The sequence below is a fragment of the Protopterus annectens genome, chromosome 7.part0 (assembly GCF_019279795.1).
Source record: "Protopterus annectens isolate FY-2018-M chromosome 7.part0, PAN1.0, whole genome shotgun sequence".
Lineage (NCBI taxonomy): Eukaryota > Metazoa > Chordata > Ceratodontiformes > Protopteridae > Protopterus > Protopterus annectens.
In genome coordinates this window covers 622,159,291-622,184,296 of record NC_056739.1, presented here as the reverse complement: position 1 = coordinate 622,184,296, position 25,006 = coordinate 622,159,291, and the positions used below count along the sequence as shown (strand labels likewise).

General features: G+C 41.0%; 1 protein-coding gene across 1 annotated transcript in view; it reads left to right on the top strand.

Annotated features, from left to right (window-relative positions):
• VPS13C (vacuolar protein sorting 13 homolog C) overlaps positions 1–25,006 on the top strand; it is a 6,956,796-nt gene that overhangs the window by 4,046,420 nt on the left and 2,885,370 nt on the right. The window contains exon 48 of the mRNA XM_044076309.1: positions 4,131–4,281. Coding sequence (XP_043932244.1) covers positions 4,131–4,281 — 151 coding nt within the window. The remainder of the gene's footprint in view (positions 1–4,130; positions 4,282–25,006) is intronic.

Below are 25,006 nucleotides of genomic sequence, written 5' to 3'. Positions count from 1 at the left end.
CACCCTGACCAGGCATCAACTATTAAAAACAAGAGGCAATTTTCTCCATATGTATTTAGGAATAACTATAAACTATGAGAAATCCTATTTAGAACCCACTAAAAGTGTAAACTTTGTAGGAACAATTCTCAACACAATAGAGACAATTGGCTTGCACCCCCTTCAAGAGTGGAGACAATCAGGTCGCAAGTCAAAATAATTATTTGCAACAACAAAATCTGTGCTTGGCTGGTCTTTCAGACTTTAGGATCCATGGCAGCAGTAGTAACGCTAGTCCTGCTGGCCAGATTTCATATGAGAATTCTGCAATGGCTGTTATCAGCACAATGGTCTATCATTCAACAACCATTGTCAACTCAAAGATCACCAATATTTGCAAAAAAGATCTCAAATTGTGGATTCTATCTGATAAGATACTACTATGCCGCCCATGTATTCTTCCCCAGCCCAAGGCCACAGTGACCACAGACGCTTCTCAGCTAAGGTTGGGGGGGGGCATATTCTGGGCAAAACAGTCCAAGGCACTTAGTACCCCACAGAGGAAAACTTGCATATCGGTGTTCTGGAGACGAGAGCAGTGGTTTTAGCGTTGCAGGCTTTCCAGATGCTCTTCCCTTAGGAGCTATTGCAATTCAGTCAGAATCAGTAGTTAGCAAACAAGGAGGAATCAGATCCTACCCCTTGTGTCAAAAAACACTCTAGAGTATGGCAGTGGGCAATCTCATCCAACTGCTTTCTCATAGCAATGCATATTCCGGGGAAGTACAGTGTGATAGCAGACAAGCTGAGCAGGTGCAGTCTTCCGCCTCACAAATAGTCCCTCAATCAGAATCTGATGGAAAGGATATTCAGTCTATGTAGTCAGCATTGCTGTAATCTTTTTTTCCTCTTTCCTAAAGTGAGGAGTCACTGAGGGATGCTGTTCTTCACAACTGGCCCCCCGGTTTCCTTTATGCCTTTCCCCGACTCCATTAATCCCAAATTTCCTGCAGAAAGTGGCCAGGTTGAAGAGCAAAAGTAATCCTCATTGCACCATATTGGCCTGAACAGATTTGATTCCCTTTCCTCTGACCTCATTAACTTTAACTATGGGTTCTGGATCCAACTCCAGACCCGTCTCACTCAACAGGCATGACTCACCCAGATATACCTTATCTCAGGCTGATGGCCTGGCTTCTCCAATTTCATTAATAGATAACCTATGCTCTTCTCTCCAGTCTGACACATACTCCTGTCTGCTCATAAACTGTCTGCACATAAGCTGTATTCCAGTAAATGGAAAAGATTCGCTCACTGGGCATTATTTTATTTATTTTATTTTATTTTACATTTGTGACTGAGCTGAAAAGGCCCGTTTTCAGCAGAGGCCTGGGGCGAAAAGCTCCACACAGAAAAATTGCAGATACATGTAGATATTTAGACATGATCAGTATACACACAAATTACAATATGCATGTTTTTACAGAGGTATGCAACACATCAACAGTTACAGAGGAGAGAACAAACAAGAAAATATTAATTTAAAAATAAAGTTAATTAATAGATTTGTGGTGTACATGTGAAATTTGGAACATAGGTAGAATACATGCATATTACACAGGTACAGTATCTACATTGTACATTAGCCAGTGTTTGTAAGAGTGAAAACTATTATCAAGTACTCTAGGTTTATTATGTGTACCTTATCTGCTTTCACTAGCCTGGGGAGCAGTCATGGGACTGCCAACTTTGCTTGAGATTTTGCCTAATGAAGTTATTAAAGGAGGCTTTGGACAATGTGTTTTGTATGCTAGTGGGGAGAGAGTTCCATTTTTTAGCCATTGAACTACTATATAGCGCGTCTCCAAAGATATTGTAGCTGTTAGTGACTTCTAGTAGTAGTTTGCTTGATGATCTAAGAGGCCTTTTGGTTGAGTGATGTTGTATTAGTTATTACAAAATAACATTGATCCCGTCTCTACTCCAATTCATATTTTTGATTTTTTAGTCCAGCTTTTTAAAGAAGGGTTGTCGTTTTTGACTATCAAAGTCCATTTGGAAGCAATATCCAATTGTCACATTGGCTTCCAAGGTTCGTCAGTTGCCTCTCATAAACTCTGCAAAGTATTTTAGAGAAGAACTCTCATTTTATACCCCCTTATAAAGACCCTACTCCCTCTTGGGACTTAATTTGGTGCTGCAGGCTATTATACTCCCGCTTTTGAACCAACAGCTAAGTGCAATCTCAGATTCCTTTCTTGGAAGACTATCTCTTGGTAGCCATAACTTCTGCAAGAAGAATTTCAGAAATTTGAGCCTTATCTTCCGATCTACCATATTTGATTTTTCATAAGGACAGAGTATCTCTCCGTACTAATCCATTTTTTTTAGCCAAAGGTGGTATCAGAAACAAATGTCAGTCCACCAATTTACCAGTATTTTTTTCCAGAATTTGAGAACAAAGGTGAATACTTGTTACATTTATTAGATATTCACAGACATTTGTGTTTTTTACCTTCATAAAACCAGAGCGATCAGGAAATCAGACCAGTTTGTTTCCTTCTCAGGTGTTAAATTGATTAAACCAGTCAAAAAAGTAAACCTTATCCAGATGGCGTTCCAGTTGTATTTCTTTCATTTTCTCTCTCATATCGTCTATTGAGGCGATCTCTGCTGGACTTACAAAGCCATGTCTGACCCAGCCCTGTTAGAAATGTTACACCTAAAGAAATCCCAATCCCTCCGCACCACATGGTCCAAGGACCTCAACCTCATTACCATAATCAGCAGAACATGCTGGAGGGACAGGTTCATAACCCAGAGACTGACCATGCTCTGGAATAGACTTCCCGTACATGTCAAGCAGAGCACCTCACTGGCCCTTTTCAAGAGAAATCTTGATTAATGGATGGGAAATAGAAATTTCACCCCAGGGATCACTCCAGTAGCTCTACTTGATAGAGGCACCAGAAACTAACGGCGGCATGATGCCAGGGGACATCTATGGGCTAGGCTTGAAAAGGCTCCAGGGCCATTGCCTTAGTACACACCTATGAACCCATGATCGTTTAGGCATGGCCTTGCCAAAATCTTTACAAGCTCATTCTAATAGAGCAACAGCAACTTCATTGGTTTTCCAGTCTATAATCTCTATGGATGACATTTGTGCAGCAGTAACTTTGGGCTACCCCTCATACTTTTCTTACTCATTACAAATTGGATATGGTCTCCAGGGGTAGAGTATCATTTGGTTCAATGGTGGTGAGGAATGTCCTTTGAGTCCATCGAGGATCTAAGGTAGCTGGGGACTCTGTCCCGTAGGTTGAGGATAGGATGAAAATTGACAACATCAGATAAAGAAGTTATGTACTCACCATAACGTTCCATCTGTGTTGTCCATTTTCATTCTTCCTCAACTCCCTACCCACCAGCCCCCCCTACCTTTGAACTCCTAGATGAGCGAGTATTCTTAGGTGGGCACTTGCCTTGCACCGAGCTCCACATATATTCTCTCTGGATCATTCTTATATTTTCTTTTACGTCTTTTAGCAAGCAAGATCTGAGGTACTTAGGAAGGGTGCATTATGGGTAAGGGAGAAGCTTGAGAGGTTTTTGGTTACTACAAGCTATTATAATGGCTGAGAGATCTGATCTGAACCCATAGGTTGAGGATAGAATGAAAATGAACACAGTTGGAGCATTATGGTGAGTGCATAACTTCTTTTTTATACATCATTCAAATAGCATACTGTGAATCAGTTGGGTATCATTGGCATTGTTTGTTCTTTACTGTGAGAAATAGACGAGGCTTTACTTACTGCATTGTCGAGCCTTACAAGAGCAATTGGTTAGGTAAATTTATTTGCTCTTTAGGTAGTAAATACAAACTTAAGCATCATCATAATATTTTTGTTAAAGCCATTGTATTCTCCATTCCGAACTGACTGGTAAATCTACTTAAAGTTGATCCAGAAGCTTTGGCAGATGAGAAGACTAGTTTTGGGCAGATGGATTATGTTTCTGTGCTCAGGTGTGAAGAACACTTGAAAGTGATTACTGTAGTATAGAATGTTAGTACTTCTTTAAAGAAAGATATGGTTTGGGTAACTGCTTCTGCATAGCTGTCTAATGTTCTCATGTTTTCACTGCAGATTGCTGTTAGCCAAAGTGATGTGACACTTCTGATGAAGATTTTACTGGAAAATTTGGGAGAAGGTGCCAAAGTGAAGGAAAGAGAGAAAACACAAGAAGCCCAAGTTTCAAAACTAAAAGAAGAAAAAGGTGAAGTGGACACGTTGAATGGTAAAGACAACAGCTGTTACTTTAAAACATGCAACTTTTGCAGAAAAAACCCTTCTATGCTTGTCTTTTCAGATATTCCTATGATATGGGGAACGTGTCCGCCACTTGTATCTTCTGAGGATGCTGGTTGAAGACCTTTAGTCCATAGCATCTTTTCAGATGTAGCAGATGGTTCTATAAAGCTGACTCTGTAGTTCCATCAGCTTTTCATTTTAAACTGTTTTGGCCATCTTAAAACCCCTTTATATATTTATATTCCACACACCTCCAACAGTGAGATCCAGAACTGTGCTGTTGTGTGAAACAGTTTTCTGATGCTGCTTGTAAATGTTTCCATCCCATATCACCGTCATACTTCCTACATCCTTGCTGGTCATTTTCACAGTGTCTGCTTCTGTGTTGAAGGTGCTGTGTGTTGCTGTTTTATTTTCACTGCTGTCTCTTACTGTTTCAGAAATTGATACCTGACTGACTGTACAGGAAAAAAAAGTAAGCCTCCTCTCAACCAGCCCTCACCATGTGCTAAACCTGTCTGTAACCCCAACCCTGCAAATGACTTTACATGTAACCCATTATTAACAGGAAGGACCACTGTTCAAAGAAAATGTGTTGAAGTTACCGGTGGTAGGGTTTGATTTTTGCTTTTAATATATATATATTTTTTTTGGATGACAAGACTGGAAAGGAGACTGTTTCCTTTTGCAATCTGTGTAGTTTTAATAGTTTTGTATTATCGTTAAGTATGTTTTTATAACATGCCACTGTGGATCTGTTGAGTCAGTGTTTAGTGGACATTGATAGTGTCATGCACTTACATACATGCATTTTGTTATATATATATATATATATATATATATATATATATATATATATATGTACACATGTCTGTGTGCATGCGTGCTTGATATAGGTATATATCTGTTCGAATTTATCGAACGACCCAAATGTCAACATGCAGAATGATGAGACATTACTATGCATGTGTCGAACAATAATTTCAGAGCATGCAAAGTACTCCCCGCCACATGCAATTTTTTTGTAGGGGAGCAAGCCTTCCCACCTGTTAATTATATATACTACCTCAAAGATGGCACAGTTCTTGGGTAAAAGGGCATATTCCCTAACCACAGGAATCATCCAGTCTTGCACACCTGTTGAGCATCTATTTAATCAACTAAAGTCTGTCAGATGCATGTAATTATAAACATCATTTGACAAAAGCAATGGTTACCATATATAAATATATATATATATAGATAGATATATATATATGTACACATACATGTGCATACATATTTGTATACATATATATGTGTGTGTGTATATATATATATATATATATATATATATATATATATATATATATATATATATATATACACACACACACACACAAATATATGTATCGAAGACTCAGTATTCTAAACTGAAAATATGTAAAAATTTGATCTAGGACACATTGTCTAAAACACATTTACACTCTAATCACTACTGAGAATTAATGCTGGTGTGGTTTAGGGTGTTAGGATACTAGAGACTGCAAGACAAATTAGTCGGTTGCATCATTTGTACTTTTGTAATGCTCATCCACAAATTTCTGCATCAGTAGAGATTCACTGTGAGTGGTGTTTTCTCTCTACTCTGCAGTTGTGTGACCATGGACTTAGTGTGTTTAATTAAGGGAATGTAGGAGGCTATTTTTTTTTTTTTTTTTGGAGGAAGGGTGTTACTTCCCTACCCTACACCCCATTCCACCCATCCCCTTCTCTACATTTAAAATATCCCAACTTCACCCCTATGCTACTCCAACCTACCTCTGCTTGAAGATAATCAGAACACAACCCAGTCACAGTTTTCCTGCAGTTAGCACCTCTGACTCATTTACTGAAAGTGCTGCAACCCAGCATGTCCTTTTAGAAATACTGCTGTACTTGTATTACTCTTATCCAGTAACATTTTATAGTGCAAATCAATATCGTCAGCAGCATCTAACTTACATATCATACAAAATGACTCTTAAATCAAACCCTACTAGTGTGCCTCCACAGCATATTACCAGTCTTTAACAACTACCATACCTCCCAAATGCAATTAATAGTCTTACAAACCCATACTCACTATAACAATGGTTATCCATCACTACAACTTCCACACTGCATCAGCCAACCATTTTAGATGTTTTAATTTGCAAGTATGTTAAATCCAAGTATGTTACATACAAAATGCAATAAAACTAAAGCACAAATGCAGCCGGCTGCTTATTTTCCTTCATAAAATTACCAAGCAATAAATAGTGTAGACATTCACCCAAACCTTAAACACAGCAACAAAAAAAAGCTAACCCAATATTAAATATACCATTCTCTTTTCTTCTCCCATCCACCAATTCCAGCTTTCTCCTCCGAAATATCTGTCTTAGATGCATATGAAATAAGATCGGGGGCAATACGTGCTTCTATTGCTATATTCCTCAGAAATAATCATAGCTACAGAAACCTGGCTGAAAAAGACATACATGACAATGACTTTACCCCACCAGGTTTCAATATAATTAGGCTTCACAGGGCAAATAATTGGATAGATGGAATTGCATCATGTACAAAAGTTCCCTAAACAGAACCACATACACACAGGCCCAGATATAGTACCTAATGTCCATCTAAAATTAACAGCTTTACATGAAGATTTAGCCATGAGTAAGAACTATTTATATGCACACCCTAAACAGAAACCAATCTGTTTAACAACAGGAAAAACAATTCTCCTACTTAACAGCAAACCTGCAAGCTATCCTGAAAACTATAGACCAATAACTTGCCTTCTGATGATGTATAAACTATACACTGAGCTTGATGCCGATAGAATTGATAGTCATTTAGAAGAAAACTCAGTCATGGCAATAGAACAAAAGGGTCACAAAAGAAAGTCATATGGAGCAAGGGATCATTTGTTGACGTCATTATAGAGAACAGTAAAAATGGGAAGAACTTAAGTATGGCATGGAGAGACTATGAAAAAGCATTTAGTATTCCACTAAAACAGTCCTTACAAATGTAGAAGATACACCCATCACTGATCAATTACATTGCAGCTACCATGAAACAGTGGCAAACCACTTTGCAGTTAAGCCATGATAAAGGGCAAATTATTATTCCAGGGATAAAATTTCACAGGGGGATATTACAGGGTGCCTCTTTATCACCACTGCTCTTTTGTCTTGCCCTTACCCCATTAAGCTGTCTACTTAACAGATAAAGGTCAAGGCTGCAGTTTGGCTCCCAGAAAACAAGTAAGTGTAGACTTCTCATTTTCTTTTGTTTTTGCGGATAATTTAAAACTTATCAATCTCATCAGATGAGGAAATGAAAGTACAACTGCAAGTGGTCAAAACGATTTCAGATGATATAAGAATGTCATGTGGTCTTGATAAATGTGCAAAAGCAACCTTTAAAGTAGGAAAGCTGCAGCACCAAGAAAACATCAGTTTGGGACAGGAATGTGATATGAAAGAGCTTGAGCATGAGAGACAGTATAAATATTTGGGAACTGATGAAGGATCAACAATAAAACATGGACAAATGTAATAAAACTCAGTAAGGAATATTTTAGAAGACTAAAATTAATTCTGAAAACAGTGCTGACATGTTGTAATGAATTCCCAGCTGTAAACCAATTTTGCTCTACCTGTCCTAACTTAGTTTTTGGAATGACTGACTGGTGCCAAAATGTGTTGGATTGATTGGGCAGGAAAACAAGAAGGATGCTCCATGCTTATCAAATGATTTATAAAAATCAGTGTATTCCAGGACTGTATATTTCCCATTCTGAAGGAGCATACTGAAAATTGATTACATGTATAGATCTGCAGTTGTACTGCTGCATACATATCTGCTTACCTCACAAGACCCAAACATGGTAAAAGTTTTAAAACATGAGAAGAGTAAGTCTAAGATGACTTCACTGCTTGGTTTAGCAGAAGCATATCAATTTTAAGCAGGAATGGAAGACATTCAGGACTCGGAGCTTCTTCCACCAAACTTTAGTATTATTAGATCTGACCGTCAAAAGAAAAAAGGAGATGGTGTGGCCCTGATCTATTCTAACTCCCTCAGTATTACTCCTTACAAAGACCAGATACCACTATTCCATAATGCTGAGATATTGATCTCTCTTCTTGAAATTAATCATTCAAAAAAAACTTTATCGTTGTCCTATACATCCCTCCAGGAAACAACATCCATACCTTAGCATTTTATCATGGATCTCTTTCACTATAAAGAATGAAACAGTTATCTTTGGGGACATTAATATTGATTGATCCTCAATCTCCTCCAATCAGTCCCTCACTAGTATAAACCTATTCCATTTTACCCAGCTCATTAATACTCCTTCTAGGTACAACACCAAAACTAATTTTGGATCTATCCTAGACTGGATTTTAGTTTCTAATCCTTCTAAATTTTTAATATCCGGAACAATGTCCAACTCCATTAGTGACCACCCCCTGCATATGTTATCCGAGCATGCAGCTAACCCTAAATTGCACAGTATCAAATTAGTTCAAAAATCTTTCCAAATTTGACCCCAAGTCCTTCAACAGTATTCTGAATATCCTTAAGACTCTCCCCCTGGATGATGCTCTGCTGTACTTCAATAATTCCTTTCAAAATATTTTGGATAGTCTAACCCATTCAAGAACTAGAAGAACCAAAACTAATAATGCCCCCTGGCTAACAAAAGCTATAAAATCATGACTGACTGGGACAAAACATGGAAAGTGTGGCATAAATCTAAAAATGCATCTGATATTAGTCAGCATAGACAGCACCGCAACCTAGCAAAGAAACTCATCTCTAAAGACGAGCAGCATTGTTTCTGGAACCAGCAAAGCACCAGAAAAACTAATCCAAAAGCTTTCTGGTCTTCTATCAACAACCTTCTCAACCCTGGCACTAAACCCAGCCCCTGCCCATACCTAGATAAACCACCTGAACAAATTGCAAGTCTCTTTTATTCTTAATTTATTGACAGTATCACAAATATCACCTCTACCTTCTCCCATCCTCTCCCCAACACTAACGCTATCTCTTCACCATCAATCTCTCACCATTCCTGTTCATCTACTGACGCTCACTCTCCAAATGGCATGCATCTGTCTCCTCCACCACTTTTTTCACTCTCTCCTGTCTGCTTACCAGATAAAAAACTGCTTCTAAAACTAAAGTCATGCTCTAATGCTGCTGACAATATCCCTGCCAAATTTCTCAAAATAGCAGCAGACTCCAGTGGCCTTACCCCATCAGCATCTTGATTAATAGATCCATTCAGGAATCCTATGTCCCTGGTCTCTGGAAAAAAGCTATTATATTACCTCTTTGTAAGACGGTCCTTTAGCTGACATCTCCAGCTTCTGACCCATAGCTCTTCTCTCCCCTATCTCAAAAATTATAGAAAAGCATGTTCAAAAGCAACTTCTAGACTACCTTCTTACATATAATGTTATCTCTCCTACTCAGCACGGTTTCCGCCCAGGACATAGCATATCCACTGCATTAATCTTATTCTTAGACACTGTCAACAAAGCTTGAGATTCAGGTAACTTTGTCTCAGCCCTGTTTCCGGACTTAATCTAAAGGTTTTGATATGATCTCTTACTCTATCCTTCTCTCTCAACTCTCTAGTATTGACTTATCCCCTCTGTCTCTCAACTGGTTCAAAAGCTATCTCTCACACACACAGCATACTGTCGAATGGCAACACTCCATTTCCTCTTACATCCATAACCCTGCAGGTGTTCCCCAAGGTTCAGTTTTAGGCCCACTTCTGTTTAACATTTTCATTAATAATCTCCACCAAGCTGAAAACCTAGTTTTGTAATAATCACCTCTATCTTAATCCCAAGAAAATGAAACTTAAGATCTTCACCCACAAAAGAAATTCAACCATTAACTTAGCTGACTTTCAAATTCTCTCACTTAACTCTACTAAAATTGAGATAATTACCCACACTAAACTTTTAGGGGTAATCATAGATGAAAATCTCAAATTTGATCATCAGATAGCATAAGCAAAACCCACAAGAAACTGGGCTACTATATAGACACACACACACCAAATTCCTCTCCCTCCCTTCTAAACAAGCTCTAGCTCTTTCATACCTTCTCCCCTCATTTACTTATGGAGACCCCCTTATTAACTAATCTGCAATCCTCTGTAATGACAAAATTAGAAACATGCTGTAATAAGATTGCTAAATTTGCTACTTATAGTCTCCACTCACTATTGCCTTTCTTTCAAGCAACTACAATGGCTCAAACTCCCTCACTACCTTCTCCTCCTCCAGCTCTCAGTCTCTCATAAACTTATAACCTCAGGCCTGTCCAGCACTCAGCATCCTGTTTACCCTGTAAACCCCATCTCATTCCCTACGCTCTGAAAACCAATACCTTCTCCAAGTACACAAACCCAAACTACCTGCAGATCAATTCTTTTGTACTCCTGGACATTCTCCAAAATTTGGAATAACCTTCCTGCATCTTTATGCCTTCAACCAAGACTTTCTAGCTTCAAACGTGCACTGCATAGTCATTTCTCTTCCATCTGGATCTGCAACTGCTCAGGTCACTCCACAGCCATTTCCTAAACTCACTCCTCCAGTTTTTCTATGTAGACTTACTAGATTTCTTTATTTAACCTTAATACATATTATGAAATTCATTTTGGTTTGCAAGGAACTTTTTGTTTCTTATGTAATTTTAATCTCTGTATCCTATAATATGTCTTTGTAAAAAATGTTTTATCTTTTGCTAAAAGTTGCTTAGTTTGCTAGTTTTGTTCTTTTTGTGTTTTATATAAATTCTCTAGATATTTTCTCCCTGGGCCTACATTAAAATGGGCTATCCTAGCCTAGTGGACTCTCCCGGTAAACAAATGTTAATAAAATAAATAAAATCATTCCAGAAGTAGATAAAAATCAGGCAGCAACTGAATTTGCCAAAAATGAAAACAAAGATTATAAGGTGAAGGATTAGATGAGAAGGCAAACAGTATGGAAAATACATAAATATAGTTGTAAGTAAAGAAAGCTCTTGGAGCTACCTCATGTCTATCTGGACCAAAGTCTGAAATGGTTGAGGAGAGAGGAATTTAAACCAAAATATAAAAGGTTAATATTGGTGGCTTAGGATAGTAAACTACATGCTCGTTGGTTCACAAAGTCCATTAAACGTGGGAGAAAGACAAATGTAGATTTTGTAAAACAGAATTGGAAACAGTTGCACATTTTTTTGGTTGTGATATACTAATGGCAGAAGTACTGTGTACTGAAAGCTTTAATAATGTGGCAAGACTGCTGAATTGGGGATTGTGTAAACATTATAATATTGAAGTAGTTGATGGTGGTCCACGAAAAGAAGACAAAAGGAGCATTGATTGAAATTGCTACACCCAGTAACTACAGTGTCTTATGTACAGAGAGATAGAGAATTCTTAAAATACCAAGATTTGCAGGCAGAAATTAGGGCAGTGTGGAAGAAGGTTACCCAGACAGTTCCAATAGTAGTAGGAGCAACGGGTCTTATAAAAAAAACTTTACAGTGATACTTGGATATGTTAGCGATGTATGTAACTCCGTATGAACTGTAGGAGGAGTCAGTATCAGGTGCTGTGAAGAGCACTTTTGGCTAACATCAAAGATTGAAATAATACTAATTTCATGCACTATAGTCATACTTTGACTTAGGAATGGGGTCCATTGCTGTCATGGCATTAAAAGCCCAAGTTAAAACGTCAGATACCAACCACAGTTTAATAATGCAGAACTACTGATATCACACCTCAAAATCACAAATAGGAAAACACTTTGTTTAGCAATCATATATATCCCATAATGTAAAAACATACCATTGTAGAAAATATCTTATAATGGATATCCACGCTAGACAGCATGAAAGAACAATACCCTAGACCTAAGTACAGACTGGCAGCTTATCAATAGCAACACCCATTGGATTCCATTTACCTATATGACTTTGCACAGTTAATGACTAGAGTCCACAAAAGTACTGGTAGGCAGTCAACCTTAGACTGGATTATTGCTAACAGACCCAACAAAATTAGGGCATCCGGTAGCCTTCCAGACAGCCTGAGTGACCACCAACCTAATTATGTTTTCAGAAGTTTCAATATCCAAGATAAACCTATAGTTTGCAACCACTTTCGTAACTCAAAATTCTTTGACACAGATACTTTTATCAAATCCTTAACAGAATGTAACTGGAAAATACTAAAATCTTTGCCCTTAGACTCTGCTGTCACACACACACACACACACACACTGAGATATTCCCAAAAATTCTTAGTAACTTTGCCCCAATACTTACTAAAGGGGTCATATGTAATCCTGCACCATGGATAACAAAGGCAATTAAGAAATTAATATTACAGCATGCCAAATCCTGTAAAGACTGGGTCAAAAATAGAACACAAAATACATTTCAACTTTTCAGGCAACTAAGAAATAGGACAAATACAAAATAAAGCATGACAAGCAAACATATAACATCCTCCAAAACAGACATCAGACAACCCAAAACTCTTCTGTACATCCATAAACAAACTTTCACATCCAGGCCGAATTACTACTACACCCCTACATCCAACAGTAATACTAATTCAATTCCCACACAGTTTAACAGCTGTGTTTTAAAAATGATATTGTCCCTCATAAACATCAATACTTTCACTACCTTTCAGTACCTGCAGCCTCTGCTAAATATCCTCAGCTGTATGACTTCAGCCCATTACCTACCTCCACCATTAAGAAACTCCTGCATAAGCTAAAACCAACCACACTAGCTGCTGACCAACTTCCCTCAGACTACTTAAAAATGGCTTCAGATGCAATTGCTTTTCTGTTTTCTATATTGATAAACAGATCTATATCTTAAAAATATCATCTGATGTTATCCATGTCATTATTCCTGACAGTAGGGTCTTGGATCTGACATGATATCCGAGCTGGCAACTTTAGCCAAAACAGATCCAAGGCTCAAGCTCCTCCTCCTCCCACAGTCTCCTGCTGCCCTCTGACCCTTAGATCTCGTTTACCTCGTTTTACTACAGATGTCATCCCTGGCTGTTGCTCATTTAAGTACTTCTGTTTTCTTGTTTAGCTTAATTAAAGTTGGTTTCACTTAGATTACCTTTAGTCTACTTAGTTTTAGTATTAATAGTTACCTCTCCTCCCTTAGCCAAGTTTTTGGCAGGGTAGTTTCCCATTTGTCAGTTAGGTGTTTGTCACCCTTTTGCTTTCTGCCTCCTTTTAGAGTTTTTTAGTGTTAGGTTTCTCTCTGTTATGCCTGAAAAACCCTCTGGGTTTAAAAAGTGTTCCACGGAAGTCGGAAGATGCCAATTCTGACTTGCATGAGGAATGCCTGCATTGTTTAGGGGCTCCTTACCTGCAGGTTGAATGTGACTTTTGTGCCGCATTCAATCTTAGGGCCTTAACGGAGTGCAGTAATAAGCTGCTGTGTAAAGGTTTGGTTCGGGGGGGGGGGGCTTGTATTTCCCTCTCCAAGGCTTCCCCTTCTGATCTGAATAGGAAAGCCCCTCCCATCCCTTCAGGGTTCAAAAAACCTAGGCTGTCGGATCCCAGATTTCTGGATCTGACTGCAGTCCAGGTCTTCTCAGATCCAAGATCTTTGGATTCTTCTACCTGATCCAGGGCCTCGTCTGATTGGAGGCCCTTGGATCTGGTGGACAGGCCAGCCTGGGATCCAACTAGTGTATCCGATCCAATTGCTCTTGTCGCTTGGCTTTCTGATCATACAGGCTTGTCTGAGCCACCTGTAGTTATTGAGGATACAGCCTCGCCTGGATCCTCTAGGTATTTGTCACTTGGCTCCTATATCTAGGAGCCAAACTCAGGATCAAAGACCTAGATACTCTGTGTCCAGGGTTGGGTCTCCAGCCAAGTCTACTCATTTCTCCACTTCCTACTGATCATCTAGGAGCTCGTTACCTTCAGATATGGACAGGATGATGAGGAGCTTCCTCAAGGCCCAGATAGAGTTGGGGCTTATGGATTCTCCAGACCACTTGTCTAGGGGTGCCTCTCCAATCCCAACTCTCCATACTCCAACCCCAGGGGTTTCAGCATCTCAGGACCCAGATATCAGTGGTCAGATCCCGATAATGTCCAGTATTCCATTTTTCTCAACCCTGTCAGGGTCCCTTGCCTGCTCTGCTCCTCCGCCTTCAGACCAGAGGGGGGCCCTGTGCCTGAGCTGTCAGCACCGGCTCCATGGGGACAGGGTTGGGTGTGGGCATTTCGAACTGATCTCCTCCCCTTAGTGCTTCTTCCCTTGATAGCTCTGGACTGGTATCGTCTAGGGGCCTTTTTGCTGTGTCGGGGTCTGTTATGTTCCAGGAGGCCTCACTTTCTGGGAATGGGGATGGGATCACTTCCAGCCCGTTGGCCTTCCTGGTGGTAGAGATGACCAACTATAGGATTGGAGCAACATCTCCTGTGGGTCCACCCCTACCCCTCTCTCCCTTGAGTGGTGAGGCCTTCCATCCTGTCCAGGGTCAGCCTTCCTGTACCAGCCTTCAGGGGGTTTCCTCCCCTCATGGGGTCCCCACATCTTCCAAGTCTTCTCTGGAGCCCCCCACTTAGGAGGTACCATGTAAGAAGAAAGTGCAAGAGGAGGCACTTGGACTCTTACCATGGAGTCCCTCACAGAGGACACTGACCTCAATGTAGGAGATGGGTCCCTCAGATCTCCGCCATAGCTGTAAGGTGGCATGCTTGTTTAAGACTATGCGGGTTTGCAGAGTCCTTCAAAGCATCATTTACTAAGGCTTCCTTTGATGGGTCCACCCTCTGTGGACCTTCTGTGAAAGAAACTCTAAACCATAGTAAGCAGGAAGGAACTACTTTGTGTGTGGTTGAGATCAAGTTTTCTTCTCCTCAGAGGTAATTTTCCAAGACCCAACGAGGAGCTAAGAAGATGGGTTCCAGAGGTCACAGTTTTCCTCCCACAGACACTCCTGATGATTCCTCTTCCAGAGATTGGGAGAAGATTCAATGGCACGTGCCACCCTAGAGGCAGGGGGAAGGTCTGCAAAATCAGGACTGTAGGGAACCTTTCTCTGTGCAGCCTTTGCAGTGCTCCTGAAGTGTTGCCTGACTGTCCTGCTCTGGAGAAATCAGAGGCTGTCTTTCCTTTCACCCAGTTGCCTGGACGAACATCACCTCCGATCAATGGGAATTAAACATAGTTTGCAGGGATTATTTCATCCCCTTTTTTCAGCCCTCCTATACAAAGGCATCTCCCAGATGTACCACCTCGCCAGAGGGAGTTGACCTTCAAGGAACTATAACTTCTTCAAAAAAGAGCCACCCAAGAGGTCCCAGCAAGACAGAGAGGATCCAGAACTTACTCTTGCTTCTTTTTAGTACCAAAAAAGACCAGGGACCTGTGTTCTATTCTGGACCACAGTGAGTTGAATCCATTAATCAAGAAGTCCAAGTTCCAGATGGTCACTGTTCAATCTATTCTGCCTCCCTTACACAAGGGCGACTGGATGTGCTTAGTGGATCTCCTGGACGCCTACTATCATGTCAAGATAGGTGTTCAAAGAGACACCTTTGCTTCTGATTAGGGGCAAATCATTACCAGTTCAAAGCCCTGCCCTTTGGGCTTACCACAGCCTGCTGGGTGTTAACCAAATGCATGGCAGTGGTGTCTGTTCACCTGAGACTGCAGGGATTCCAGGTGTTTGCTTACCTTGACGATTGACTCCTCACAGGTCCCATGAGACATCGAGTGTCACAAGCTATCCAATACATCCTCTTTTTGTTCAGCCAGTTGGGGATTACAGTGAATCTCTCAAAGTCCAGTCTGGTCCCATCACAGAGATTAGAGTTTATAGGAGTCCAGTTAGACTCTGTCTCAAGAGACTGCAGCATAACCTCTTTGCAGGGTATAGCTGATCGAGGACCAGGTCCTGCAAGTCTTAAATCTTTTGAATCCTACCGTCCACTTGGTTCTTTGGACCCTAGGGTCCATGGCCGCAGCCATACAGCTTTTGCCACTAGCAAGGTATCATATGCGAGTTTTACAGTGGACCCTGGTGGTTCAGTGGTCCATTCTGTCTCAACTATGTCCATAAAATTGACACCATTGTGCAGGCAGCACCTTCTTTGGTGGCTTCAATCTCAGCATCTCATTTTAGGCAGGCCCTTATCACTCCCTCCGCCCAAGGCCACCGTGACCTTGGACACTTGCCTGTTGGGGTGGGGCATTTCCAGGGGAGAACAGTTCAAGGCACGTGGTCCTGGTAGAGACCAAATTGCACATAAATATCCTAGAAATGAAAGCAGTCCTCTTAACATTGCAAGCCTTTCAGGATTGCCTTCCTCTGGGGGATGACTGCATTTCAGACGGACAACATAGCAGTGGTCTGGTATATCAACTAACAGGGGGGGAACAAGATCTTACCCATTGTGTAGAGAGGCCGCATGTAGGAATGGACGATGTCCTCCAGGCACTTTCTTCTTGACACAAATACCCAGGGACTCCTATGTGTTGGCTGACAAACTCAGCAGAACCATATTAAGTCCTCCCAAGTGGTCTCTCAGTTTCACGGTGGTGAAGTAGATATTTGATCACTGGTGTCAACCATGGTGCAGCCTCCTTGCTTCCCCAACCAACAACAAATGCAGCATGTACTTTGCCTTGTTCCTCCCACCCAGGGAGTCACCAAGGGTCGCTCTAGTCCGTGATTGGCCTCTGGGTCTCCTCTCTGCTTATCCTCTTATCCCCAAAGTTTTGCAGAAAGCATGCCACCTGGGGACATCCCTTATCCTTATTGTTCCCTTCTGGACTAGTGAGCCATAGTTTCTCTTCCTAAGGTCTCCCCTGAAGTATCCCCCTTGGATACTGGATCCCCTTCAGGATATTATCTCCCATCCTTTGGGGCTCCTTCTTCCCAATCTAGAGACTCTTAATTTGACTGCATGGTCTCTCCACTGCCAGTGATTTTGAAGCAGTCCAAACTAGCTTCCCCTATCAAGAGCATTATCCTAGCCTCCCAAAAGCCTTCCACCAGAAAGGTTTATAGTAGCAAATGGGAAAGGTTTTCTTTCTGGGCTAAGAGCAGGAATCTGGACGCCTTTCTTTCAGTACCAGATATTCTCTTGTTTTTGTCTTCATTTTTTCAGGAAGGGGCAAGTTTTTCCTACTATTAAGCTTCATTTGGCTGCAATTTCCAATTTTCATGAGAGTAGCAAATCTACGTTGTCTTTCGAATCTGTAAAGCCTTCATGAAAGGCATTTTCCTTCTAAGACTGCCAGTTAATGATCCCGCATCTCCTTGGGACGTAACCTTTCTGCTGCAATCTCTGACTCGGCGAACTTTTGAGCCTGCTAGTTACTGTGATTTCAAATTTTTGTTTTGGAAAACAGTCTTCCTTGTTAGCCATAACTTCGGCTAAGAGGGTGTCCGAGCTTCAAGCCTTTTCAATTGCTCCCCATTATGTGGTCTTTCACAAAGATAGTGTCTTTTAGAATGAATCCACCCTTTTTGCCCAAGGTTTCTTCTGAATCCAATCTGAATCAGTACATACAGTTGCCAGTTTTCTTTCCCAATTATTCTGATAAAGGAGAATACATCCTGCATACTTTGGATGTCCACAGGCAATTGTGATTTTTCTGCCAAGGGCTAAGGAGTTTCGCAGATCAAACCAGCTTTTTGTGGCTTTTTTCCCTCTAAGAGATGTGGCCTTCACATTTCTAAACTAACTGTTTCCAGCTGTATTTCTACTGTCTATACCATTAATCATCCTGTGGTTCTGAAAAAGGTTAGAGCTCATTCTACTAGGTCTGTGGCTACTACTTCAGTTTTCATGGCTAGACTCTCCATTGATGATATTTGCGCTGCAATCACTTGGTCTAATCCTCACACTTTTATATACAATAAGCTCGATTTGATTTCCAGGAATAGGACTGACTTTGGTACCACAGTGCTTCTACATGTCCTTCCAGGGTGGATTGTAGCTGTGGACTCTGACCCTACTGTGAGGAATATTGACATGGATAGCATCAGATAAAGAGTTAAGTACTTATCATAACTTGGCATCTGTGTTATCCTATGTCATTACTCATCACATTTCCCTTCCGTAAATCCCCCTTCCATTTTGGATCTTCAGAAGAGGTTGGAGTGTGTGGGTCCACGACTATTTCACTTTCCACCTTTTGGGTCATAATGTTGCTGATTATGTTAGCGAACGTGATCTGAGGGTTAGAGGGCAACAAGGGATTATGGGAGAGGGAGGAGCTTGAGCCTTGAATATGTCTTAGCTAAAGTTGCCTGCTCAGATCTGATGTCAGATCCAAGACCCTACCTTGATGAATCATGACATAAGAACACAGATGCCAAGTTATGGTAAGTACATGACTCTCTTTCATTCTACCTGTAAAAATCCTTTATTATATCTTTACAACAGTGGTAGCACATCTGCAGAGTTTAATAACTACAGGCACATTGCAGCCTCCCTCATCAAAGATACTTGAAAAATGTATTCATGCTCAGCTTTTATATCATCTAAATTCAAGTAGTCTGTTCTCAGAAACACAGCATGGTTTCATAACTCACCACAGCACAACCACATCAACTGCACATTCTACTTTGGTCACAGTTACATATCGGCTGCACCTTGTGCTGTGGTCACAGTTATGTATCAGCTGTAAAAGGGCACTGTAGCCATAGGAGGTCAACAGGGGGGGGCACCCACTTTTACAGTGGATAGGCTTCAACATTTTATTAAAAAAAAAAGTGTTTCACTCTGTGATGTGGCAGTATCTTCACCTTTAAGGAGGACCATGCATATGCTGCACACATGCCAACCAGTGCAGATGTAAACACAGTCCACACGTGGAATTTAAACAAGCCATTCATTGCTGTATGAAAGAGAAGGTGTGTGTGTGTGTGTGTGTGTGTGTGTGTGTGTGTGTGTGTGTGTGTGTGTGTGTGTGTGTGTGTGTGTGTGTGTGTGTGTGTGTGTGTTGCTCTGTGAGAGAGTAGGTATATGTGAGAGAGCAGAGAGAAGGTGTGCGTGTGTGAGCAAATGATTGTAGGTGTGTCTGTGTGTATGTTTTTGTGTGAGAAAGAGAGAGAGCAGAAGAAGGTAGGTGTGTGTATATGAAAGAGAGAGAGAGCAGGTGAACTTAGGTGTTTTAGTATGAGAGAGCGAGAGAGTGCAGATGAAGGTAAGGGTGTGTGTGTGTTGCTGGTTGAGAGCAGATGAAGGTGTGTGTGTTGCTGGTTGAGAGCAGATGAAGGTGTGTGTGTTGCTGGTTGAGAGCAGATGAAGGTGTGTGTGTTGCTGGTTGAGAGCAGGTGAAGGTGTGTGTGTTGCTGGTTGAGAGCAGGTGAAGGTGTGTGCGTGTGAGTGTGTTGCTGTGTAAGAGCAGATGAAGGTAGGTCTGTTTATGTGTTTCTGTGTGAGAGCAGATAGAAAGTAGGTATGTGTGTTGCTGTGTGAGAGCAGAGAGAACGTAGGTATGTTTTTTGCTGTGTGAGAGCAGAGAGAAAGTAGGTATGTGTGTTGCCGTGTGAGGGTAGGGAGAAAGTAGGTGTATGTGTTTGTGGGTCTCTCTCTCTCTCTGTGTTTAACATACTTGTCAACTCTCCAGATTTAGCCTCATAGTTTCGGTCTTTTTCTCAGAAAATTTGTGATATTCTGGAAAATCACTGAGGACTGGAGTCAATAAGTAATGGCATATTTGAGTTTCCGACTTCATATCCTTCAAAAAATGCATGCTAACAGACGTCCTGTTGTTCTAGGAATTTTTCTAAGTTAAAAAGAGCAATATTTAAAATCTATCCCAATTTTGGGCTGTTGTATCCTCATTATTTCAGGCTTTGTCCAGATATCTTGCACTAGATGCTTACCTCTTGGTTGTCCATATTTTTTGCCTCATATGTTTGGCCTATTCATCAACATTTGTGGTTTTCTGGTAAATCACTGACTTTTGACACAATCCCTTACTCAGGTATAGAAGGAAAGCTGAATAAACTGGGAATAAACCCTTACATCACTAGCTGGGTTGACATCTTATGCAAAGGATGCAGGAGATCAGATTAGGGGAGGCTATCTCTAGAAAGAGACCAGTCACCAATGCAGTCCCCCAGGGTTTGGTGCTGAGACTTTTTCTGTTTGGCATCTACTACTTGGAAGTAAAAGCAAATACCAAAGAGCTTTAGCCGACTATGTTTGAGATGATTCATGATAGGAGCAGTTATTGAATCCTCAAATGACTTGACCATCTTGCAGGAAGGTTTGTCTCAAACAATAACTGGTGCCAGAATCACAAATTAAAACTAAACTCCAAAAAATACATTGTCATATCCTTTGAGAAATCATCTACCCCAGAGAAATGCCAAGTTGACAATACCCCCCCCCCCCCCCCCCCGAGTGCTGACCCAGTTGTTTGGCATTTGGGATCTTGTGTGGACAGTGACCTAACTTTCGACCATGTGCCAATGTCATAAGAAGGTCTTTTGTATTGCACAGCTTATTTTATTTATTTATTTTACATTTGTTTACTGGGATTGTCAGACTGGATACATGTCCATTTTCAATGGAGGCCCGGGGAGAAAAGCTCCAAAAAACACATTCAACAGACCGTTAAATTTTTACAGTTTAAAACAAAATAAACACAAATAAAAAGATTTGTACACAGATGTAAACAAACACAAGAAACAGATGTACACAAGCAAATTATTTATTTATTTATTTATTTTTTTTTATTTTACATTTGTTGACCGGGCTAGTCTAGCTGGATACATATCCATTTTCAGTAGAGGCCCGGGGAGAAAAGCTCCAAACATAATATGCTAAGAGAAATAAAAACAAATATACAGAGAAAAAAGACAGAAAAAAATTGAACATATAGAGAAATATTATTATACTTTTAACATAGGTATAAATGGGTACATCAAATTTCACGTGTGAGTATTTCACGATTCCTACGCGTAGGAGGAAGGTTGGGGAGGGTAAGCTAGAGGAGGGAGTATTAGTCTACCAGGGAGTAATAAGTCTAGTGAAGTGTTAGATGGCTAGGTTTAGTCAGGTTTAGGGCAAGGACATAACCAGTGTGATTTCAGGAATTGGCTGAGGTTGATTTTAAATAAGTTAAGCGAGGTTATACTTCTTAAATTGTTTGGAAGAGAATTCCAGGTTTTCCCTATGGAGTTGGCATAGATGGCATCCCATACAGTTCTTAGATATGATGGTTTTTATTTGAACACTATGTGCTGAACGGAGGCAATTAAGGTTTGAGTAGGGTGGAAATACTTTGCTCAGAGCAGGGACTCTGTCAGGTTGGTTAATTATTTTAAATGCTTCCGTTAGTTGGGAGAATTTGAGTAGATTGGGCAGTTCAAGCCAGCCAAGTTTCTTTAGGTTAAGGCAGTGATGGGTGCGGTAGGGAGTTCCAGTTATAAATCTTGCTATGTGATTATAGGCGACGGAGAGCATGTTGAGTTCGCGCTTATTGAGGAAAGATAGGATAGGGGAAGCATACATGAGGGTAGAGAGAAGATGAGTTCGAGCAATGGTTAGTTTGGTATGAGGGGTCAGAAAATTCCTAATACGATACATTGACCCGAGTTTTTTGTTAACTGTCCTGATGGTGTTGCTAATGTGAGTGTCAAATTTCAGCCTGTGGTCAATAGTTACTCCTAATAGTTTAGTGTTGGGAACAGGCTCTATGATGGTCCCATTGGTGGATTTTACATGGAATGAGAGATTGTTAGGAGATAGGGGTTCATTACCTAGGGGAGTGGCTGCTGAGGGGAAAAATAGCAGCAGCTTGGTTTTTGTGGGATTAAGTAGTAGTTTCAGTTCATTGAACCAGTTTTCGATTTTCGTGAAACAGGTCTGGGTCTTTATTTGGAGTTGTGAGAGGGAGATGTCAGAGCATATCAGGGTAGAGTCATCTGCATATTGGATGCAGGTGGCTTCGGGTATAACTAGGTGAAGATGATTGATGAAGACTGAGAAGAGGAGGGGAGCTAGTATGGAGCCCTGGGGGACGCCAATGGTGTTGGGGAGTAGGCCAGATAGCCTGTTTTGCCATTGAACAGCCTGTTGTCTACCAGTGAGGTAGGCTTTGAACCAGTTTAGGGCTGGGTTATCTAGATGTAAGCCTTCCAGGGTTTGGAGCAGTAGCTGGTGGTTGACCATGTCGAAAGCTTTCGATAGGTCCAGAAAGAGAGCAGAGGATATGAGTTTATTATTACGGTTATTATTGATTGAGTCAGTAAAGGAGAGGAGAGCAGTGGTGGTACTGTGATGGGGCGAAAACCGTGTTGGGAATTTGACAGGAGACTATTAAGGGTAAGGAAGTTCATAAGTTGTCTGTGAACACACCTCTCCAAGATTTTAGCTAGAGGAGACAGGATTGCTATCGGTCTATAGTTGGATGTTTCCGTGGAGGTACCTCCTTTGTGGAGGGGGATGATGTATGAGATTTTCCAAATAGATGGGATTGTGGCTTCTTTTATCGATCTATTGATCAAGATAGATAAGGGATAGGAGATCGCTTCTGACGCTATTTGAAGGTATTCCGCTGGGAGGTGATCTGCCGCTAGGGTGGTTGGTCTAAGTTTTTTTAGGAGGGAGCAGATGTACTGGGTAGGTACAGGTTCTAATTTAAAGGAAGGTGGAGTTGAGTCACAAGTATAATTGGGTGATGAGGAAGTGTTAGTAATCTGGGTGGCTAGGGACTGTATGGTATCCGTAAAGAAGGAGTTAAAGGCGTTGGCAATTTCGACAGGGTTTTTCCTTATGAGTTTCTCAGGGGTGGGGGTAGTAGATTTCCCAGGATGGAGGAGGTTATTAAATCCAGCCCAGAACTTTTGGGTTATTCTGGTGTTTAACCTGGAGGTGGGAGTAATACTGTTTTTTGTCTTGAACAATGGCTGTTTTAGTCGAGTTTCTGAGTTGTTGGAATTTACTGCGGTCAAGGGGAGTTTTGGTGGCTCTCCATTGGTTCCAGGCCTGGTCACGGAGTTTAATTTTAGTTTTAGTCTCCCTGGTAAGCCAAGGTGCTATACGTTCTTTAGTTCTAATTTTCCGAATGGGGGCGTGACGGTCTAGTATATTGAGAAAAGTATTGTTAAAGTATATAACACTCTCCTGTAGGGGTAGGGTTTTGAGGATGGACCAGTGACAGGATTTAAGTTCAGCAAGAAAATGTTGTTCGTTAAATTTCTTCTTATTTCTTACAGATCTATATAGAGGGGGGTTAGTTGTTGAGCTTCTGTGTTTGATAATATAGGTGATTAGGTGGTCGCTAAGGTCGTTGGGAAGGGTTCCAGACGATAGTTTAGTGGATCCTTATTAGTTAGTATCCAGTCAATGGTGCTTTCTTTTTGTTGGGCATTTCCTATTCTAGTTGGTGATGCTATATTTTGGGAGAAGCCATATAGGTTGATTGTAAGGGGGTTGATTTTGCCGTGCAGTGAGACCAGTCAATATTGAAATCCCCAAGTACTATGGTTTCTTGAGGGTAATTAGTTGTTAACCAGCTAAGAGTTTGTTCTAATTTTTCTGTGTTTTTCCCTGGTGGAATGTACATAACAATTAAGTTTATTGATTTTTGGGTGTTTAGGCAGAGCTTTAGAGCCATTAGTTCAATATTAAAGGCTTTAGGAGGTTGTGTTGATAACCTGGTGACATTCATTGTATTCCTGTACATAACAGCTATGCCCCCCCCCCTTTTGTTGCCCCTGTCTAACCTATGGATATTATACCCAGGTGGGATTATCTCATCGTCCTTGGTGGCGGGTTTTAACCAAGTTTCCGATAGGCACATAATATCAGGGGAGTGGGTAGCTAAGATCGCATGAAGATGGTGCACTTTGTTATTCAAGCTTCTTAAGTTGAGATGGAATATACGCAGGGAGCCTGTAGAAGTATGGGTAAGTTTGGGGATGTTTGAGTCCAGGATCTTGGTAGGTCCTGGGTTAGGGTGAATATCTCCGTAGGTGGTAATACATTTCTTTAGGTGGTCTAAGAATCTTTGAAGTTTACAGATCAGTTTGTGATAGGCTCTGTTGGTTGCTATCTTAGAGTGGTAGAGTGTAAGATGCACCATTTTGGAGCTTATCCTGTTGTCAAAGTATGTGGAAGTTAAGATTACTTGGGAGGATGGGATTGGATGGTTGGACGTGTGTCCCTTTGGGAAGGGGATTTCCATTAGAGTTTGATTTTCATATCTAGTTGAGTAGTAGGGAATAAGTAGGAAAATTGCTATGAGAGGGGTTAAGCTAGATGTGAGTTTACTCATGATGATCAAAGGAAGAGTAAGACAAGGTGGGAGGGCTAGAAGACTTTCCTTGGTGAAAGAGTGAGGCTGAAAGTATGGGAGGAGTAGTGGCAGATTGGGGGCGGATTGTAATTGGTGGAGGGTAGTGGGAGGGGCTATTTGACTGATTAAATGTAGAGGTAGTGGGGGCGGGTGGGATATGGGGGCAGGGTGGGGAGCGGAGCGAGCCCGAGCGAAGCGGAGCGGGGAATATACCAGCCAGGAGTTCTCAGGGTCTTAAAGGCAGTTGGTAGTAGGTAATTTTATATTTCTTTCCCAGCTACTATTTTGCTATAAGTGGAATACCCTTACATATGTTTATGCAGCATATGCTGCTGGAATGGGTG